The sequence below is a fragment of the Otolemur garnettii genome, unplaced genomic scaffold (assembly GCF_000181295.1).
Source record: "Otolemur garnettii isolate 467f Iridium unplaced genomic scaffold, OtoGar3 scaffold00093, whole genome shotgun sequence".
NCBI classification, from domain to species: domain Eukaryota; kingdom Metazoa; phylum Chordata; class Mammalia; order Primates; family Galagidae; genus Otolemur; species Otolemur garnettii.
This window is the reverse complement of record NW_003852488.1, coordinates 856,266-863,043: the sequence shown is the minus strand read 5'-3', so window position 1 is coordinate 863,043 and position 6,778 is coordinate 856,266. Positions and strand designations below refer to the sequence as shown.

At 32.9% G+C, this 6,778-nt stretch overlaps 1 protein-coding gene across 5 annotated transcripts in view; it reads right to left on the bottom strand.

The window, feature by feature from the left end:
• Positions 1–213: 213 nt before the first annotated feature.
• The window catches only part of KIAA1109 (KIAA1109 ortholog), a 245,993-nt gene continuing 239,428 nt past the window's right edge, over positions 214–6,778 (bottom strand). For all 5 annotated transcript variants that reach the window (XM_023516561.1, XM_023516563.1, XM_023516564.1 and 2 more), the window contains 4 exons: positions 6,104–6,298; positions 5,389–5,523; positions 3,401–3,566; positions 214–918 (listed from right to left, as the gene is read on the bottom strand). In XM_023516561.1, the coding sequence (XP_023372329.1) occupies positions 702–918; positions 3,401–3,566; positions 5,389–5,523; positions 6,104–6,298 (713 nt within the window). In that variant the 3' untranslated portion in view covers positions 214–701. The remainder of the gene's footprint in view (positions 919–3,400; positions 3,567–5,388; positions 5,524–6,103; positions 6,299–6,778) is intronic.

The following is a 6,778-nucleotide window of genomic DNA, read 5'->3' as shown; positions in this document are numbered from 1 at the left end:
TATTTTTAATCTGGAGTTACTTGAATCCACAGATGTGGTACCCATGGATTCAGATACAGAAGGTTGGCTATAATGTAATTAATATAATTTGTAGATTATTTTATAAGTATAAATCATCTCCTATGAAAACATTTGGAAACTGTGACAGAGAATGGGCATCTATTATAAAATAAGCTATCAAAGGAGAAAAAGATTCAAAACAACTACAGATTGAAACCATTATTGTGACTTTATTACAATAGTTACAAACAGTACTTTAGGGGTCTATAATCATATCACAATTACTCAAATTATATACAAATAGGTATTTATACAAGTCTACATTTAAAAAAAGCAATTATCTCCCAAAAATCACATTATCAACAAGATTTTTTTCTAAAAGTTATGGCCAATAACAAAAATTCACAGTTACTCTGCAAATATTTTAAAGATGCAGGAATCATATTGCACATAATACAATTAATTATAAACCCTACAGAGCAGATTTATATATTTTAATCTAGTTTTTCATAAAATTTACATTATCATGCAATACTTTACACAGAATGGTGAAACAAGAACAGGTTAACTTAAAAAACTTATAATGGCCACAAAATTAGAATTATGTTAAAGTTATATTTAAGATTATATTAAAAAAACTCCTTCAGTGTAATAAAACTTAATGGACACAATCATAATTAGTTCACAGATTGAGTAACTTTTTAGTGTTCTTCTTTGTCTTTTCCTTTCTTCTCCTTTTCATCCTGTAGTGCAGTACCAAGCTTTTTGATAAGAACTGACAGAACCTTGTCCAGTGGGTCCATGACTCCTCTCTGAAGCCATTTAGGAATAGTAGTCCTGGCATGATGAAAGCCCAGTTTTTGAAGAATATAATCAACACCTACTGGATCAATCTTTCTTCCAGTCCAAGAAATTAATCTAAAATGATAATTATAATTATTAAGGAGAATAATGCTGTAGCATAGCCCTAAAGATAGGTCAAGAACATCACTAAGCCGCCATAATATATTAAAATTAAAATATTTTCAGTAGATACATTTGAATAATTAAGCATATAATTCCTGGATTCACTATAATAATAGCATTGAAAACATAATGTATGTATGAAGTATCCTTGATAGCCTACACACAGCAATAGTTGTTTCATGAATTTCAGCTTAATTACTTTAGGCCTATTACATGGTCATCTTAAACATTTAAAAGAAAATCTGGTTAATTTTAAAATACTTTATAAGAATGTGACACCTTAGGGGGAATAAAGACTAATGAGTGCTGAATGTGCTAAATATGTTTGAAGGGAGATCTTTTTTCTCCCTATTCCTGATATTTCCTTCCATATGGAAGAAACAGCTCTTAGAGAATTACTCTCAGAATTTTGCTGCCTATGTATTGAAGATTTATTTGATTGGCAGAGTCAACAAAGGAACTGAGTAATCTAGTTCAGTACCCTCCTCGCTCCCTCCTTTCTCTTAGGTGCTGCTCATTTTGGTCTATTTCTCTGTGCCACAGGTTTTTCAAGGGCTGGCCTCTAAATAGGTTAGCCTGAGGGTATTCAGTGCAGTCTGTGCTGATTATATAACTCTAGGGCATCCCCCTGAGTTCTGCATTATTGAGTGCCTGTAGATAACTAAACCTGGACTTCGTAGATGAAAACCATTACTGTCATATATCCAAACTGCATTCTCTGTTACCATTTTTAAAACTATATACTTATCTTTCAGCTGCCTTTCATTCATTATTTCAGTTAGTCCTGAATTTAGGTGGGAGGGGGTATTTAAGCAATGATCTCCTTAAATTCAGACAGTTATAATCATTTTGCATTAATGAGCTCATTTAACCTGTGTAACAACCTTATTATGCTTCCCAGATTTTTCATGAGACAAGGGAGGCAGAGAAAGGAGCTGGCCTAGTTCAGTCGCTGTGCAATAAAGCTGGGCTTAGCGCCAGAGCTCTTAACCATGTTCTCTCACCACACTGTATTACTTAACTAGTTATACTTGTTAGTTTGCTAAAAAAGGAATATGGTAACTATTACTAGAAACTAAATTCATTTTATATTCAATTTAAACATAGTGCTCTCTAAAAGTATTCAGCTGCATTATAATTATTTAAATTTTTAAGTACAATACAAATTTTAGGAAGTGTTTTCTGCATTAGAATCTTTTATGTTCTTCCTAAGTATTGACACTGTTAATATTTCTCATGAGTATATGTACTTAGAACACCAAAGTATTTTGCTGATTTGGTTAAACAAATTTTATGTAATATAAATTATTTACTAACACACAAACTCATTATTTCCTCTGTATATAAGAGTTCACTGTATAATGGAAATTTTATGTTCATTTATTTTGTGGCATAAATACAGGGTGGCCATAAAGTTTGCATGAAATTTAAAATAGTTACTATAAATAGTTACAACTTACTATTTTAAATTGCACACAAACTTTATGACCACCCTGTATTTATGCCACAAAATAATTCCAATTATTGGAAAATTCCACTATACAATTTCTAATATGCAATTTACAAAAGTAAATTGTAATTATTATAGTAACTATTTTCAGTTGCACACAAACTTTATGGCCACCCTGTACATTATAATAATAACCTTATCTAAATCTGTATCAGTTATCAGAATGCTTTGCTGGGATGTAGTAATCTTTTTTGATACTATTTAAGAATCTGGACAGTTATAATTTGATTAACAAAGCAGAGAGGAAAGGGAAAAAAAAAATAGGAAGGCTTGAATGTTAATCACAAACAAGGAATTACCCTAGTTATAGCAATTATTATAACTAAAACCAGAAAATACTTTTGAAATTTTGATGTGAAAAGTTGATGTAACTAGGATCATCAGTAAGGGAACCTGAGTCTGACAGCACTAAATTCAAGATTTTAGGCATGGTTTTATATTATGAGTATGCAAACAGAAGGACACTATGACATTGTAGGTTCTATTACAATGTCCTGACATACATCCAGTGAGAAATTATAATGGTTCCTTAACGATGATTGTGACTTCTACTGCATCGTCCCAAACTAAGTAACGTAACAGTTTACTTAGCTACTTCAAACACCTGAAAATATCCTAGTGAGAAGGTGCAAAAATAATAGCAACGGTGGAAATAGAGCTATTTCCGTATTTAGTGACGGACAGATTATCACACAGGGGAAACTAATTAGCACAGAGTTATCCTGTGTTTGTACTTCTTTCGTCTTACGTAGAAGTACTTATGAAATGGAAAGGAGGAGCAAAAATAGAAGCTGAAGCTGTTACAAGTGACAAACTTCAGAATATAGTTTTTGGTAATCAGATTTAACCTGCATTATTCATAATAACCTTTTCCTCACTGTAATCCTTTAGGATGTATGTAAAATGTATACACTCATTACTTACCTAAGAGTGGGTTCTAGATGCCATGTATTGCACATAAAATCTCTCCAGTCCACAGTAGTGTAAGTTATGCTATCTTCTCTGTCTCTGTCAGAGGAATTGTCATCATGTATAATAATTGGACTTTTCTGTCCTGGTCGAGTAGATAAAATCCGAGGTGGAAAAATGGCTATAATGAAAATGATAGATTCATATTATAAATATAAATATCTTATAAATTTCTTTCTTTTTTTTGAGACAGAGTCTTACTATGTCACCCTCAATAGAATGCTGTGGCGTCACAGCTCTCAGCAACTCCTAACTTTTTGAGCTTAAACGATTCCTTTGCCTCAGCCTCCCAAGTAGCTGGGACTACAGGCACCTGCCACAATGTTTGGCTATTTTTTGTTGCAGTTGTCATTGTTGTTTAGCTGGCCTGGGCTGGATTCGAACCCGCCAGCCTCAATCTATGTGGCTGGTGCTGTAACCACTGTGCTACGGGCACCGCCTATAAATTTATTTTCAATCATCATAAGAACAAAAAATTAGCTCCATTTCTCGTTTTGTCTATGACCTAGCCAAAGCCTCATTTGATTACATTTTTTAAAAAGTAATATTTTAAAATAATGCAATAAATAAGTACCAACTATTGGTATTTTTTGGAGAAAAATAATGTCAACATTACTGGTAAAAAATGCTGAGGTCATGTATTTGATAGCAGTCCATAAGGGAATGAAATTGATAGTTGTAGTTTTCCTAAAGAGTGACTATAGGTGGAGAACTTTTTAAAAATAGCTTTATTGAGATATAATCTACATAACCATACAATTCATTATTTAAAGCAGAGGTCCTCAAACTTTTTAAGCAGGGGGCCAGTTCACTGTTCCTCAGACCGTTGGAGGGCCGGACTGCGGGCCCCAGGAGGAGTCAGCTGCTAAGCAGGACAGGCAGTGGTGGCAAAAACACCTGGAGGGCCGGATAGATGTCCTAGGCGGGCTGCATGTGGCCCGTGGGCTGTAGTTTGAGGACACCTGATTTAAAGTATATAATTCAATGGATTTAGTATCTTCATGGCTGTATATGTATTTGAATACTATCTGGTACTAGCTTAGGGGCTTTTTATGTAAGTAGCTTTGCAACTCTTTATAGTGAATGCCCAAGTAAATGTTTTGAAATAACTACAAGACAAATGTTATATGTTTTTCTTTATGAAAAAAAGAAACAATATTTTTGTGTGAAAAAATCACTTATTCCAAACTGTTTTTTAAGAATAACATTAAATAAATTTAGAAAAAGAATAACATTGTGATTTTACCATTGTATATTCATATTTGGATAAATATGCAATAATTGTGCAATAAATACTTATTGAATAAATAAAATTCCAAATTATTACATTTCAAACTACCTCATTCTTTTAAACAGCTATGGAGTACTATAATGCATTCAACTAATTTCAGGTAGATATTAAGGTTACCATATATTTCTTAATGGGTCAATATTTTAAGTTTCTAGTGAATAAACCAATGAGAGGTATCGCATAAAGACAAAATATCACCGCTGAGGCATAAATAATTTATTCATAAAAAGAAAATGTTCTCTGCATTCCAAGCAGATTTGTATTCTTACTCAGTTTTCCTAATAAGCACGTATGGAACTCGTGCTTCATTATGTAGTTGTTTCTTTAATTATTTCACAAAGGTTTGCAGTGTTTCCTCACATTTTTCTACTTTGCAAGAATCTCCTACTAGGCCTAACTGAAAATATACATAAGATAATGTATATGGAAACAGTCTTTAAAGTATAAAATCATTAGGTATGAAGTATGGTTAGAAAAAAGAATGCTGCATATCTAGCAACTACTTAGAAAGTCTGTCATAAAATCTTACCAATGTCATTTACTGATATTTGCAATTCCCAGGAGGAGACATTTTCTCACTAGACCATAAAAATCCATATAAATGACATTGATAGCTGCCTTTCCTTCAGCTTGAAAGAAAAATTCTACCCACCTTTTTCTTTTTCTTTAAGATACGCTGAGACTAAATCATGAAGAAACATGATGAGCTCAGCATCCATAGTCACACAAATATGGTCAGTGAACTCTGTCACCACACTACATTCGACTTTTGGCTTCATGTTGGCATCTGCAATGATAAAGTTCTTCTATAATAAAAATTCAATGAAATGAGTCCCTCTCTTCTTAGTAGTAAGAGTTTACATAAATGCACCCATTTGAAATGCAACTATAGAGAAATGAGTAATTTCTGTATGTGACTGACAGAATGATGATAATTTACTAAGTACTTTACTAGTACAGGCTGATTATCCCTTATCCAAATCTCTTGAGACGAGAAGTGTTTTGGATTTTAGAACATTTTTCATTATACTTACTGGATCGGTATCCCTAACCTGAAATCTGAAATCCAAAATGCGCCAATGAGTATTTCCTTTGAGTATCACTGGTGCATGTCAGATTTAGGAATTCTGGATTAAGGATGCTCAACCTGCATATGCCATTTACATATGAAGTCCATTCTTAATTTTACTGAAGAGAAAGAGGCACAAGTACCTTCAATAATTTGCCATAGGTTATATAGCTGGTAAGAATATCCATTTGACCTGGAAAGTGATTATATTAACATCACAGAAATAACCTGTGGGAAGATAGTAGTAGTTTGAAGTTATTTTGGAAACTTTTTAACTTTAGATTGTTGTTCCACATACCCTGTAATGAAGGTTCCTGTGGTTCTTGAACATGCATGGATTTAAAGTCAAGCTGCATCCTTGGTAATGCAAAGATAGTCTCTGTTTCATGGTTGTAACTAGAACCTCCTCTGAATCCACTCAGCAAACTAGAATTCTTCACAGTAGTGCTATTCTCCATGTTATTAGCATCAACATTACGAAGCAGGTTTAGCTCTAAATGCACAATGATAAAGACAATACAAGTCAGATTAAAGAAATAGGCATTGATAAGCTACCAAAATAACCATGATATACACAGTCATTTCAGAAGTTAAAAAGAATCACAATTTAAACAACACTATATATAAAATCAATCACTCTTCTGAACACTAAAGGTTTACAATGGGATTTGGACAAATCCAATACACCAATACATCGTAGTTCTGGCTTCTTGGACTTTATAATGAATATTATTCTCAACTAAATTCATGTCTCAGTGTGTTTCATTAAACCCAGAGGTCTCCATAGATCGAACATTTCATTTGTAAAGAATTTGGGATTAAGTAGGATCCTGATCTTAAAGTTAGGTAGTAGAAAATTTTTTCCAACATAATGTATTATGATTATACTATAGATGTCTTATAAAAATCTGGTACATAGGCCTCCCACAGCATCCCAGTCAAAACATCTCTTCCTCCAAATTCTTTTTTTTTT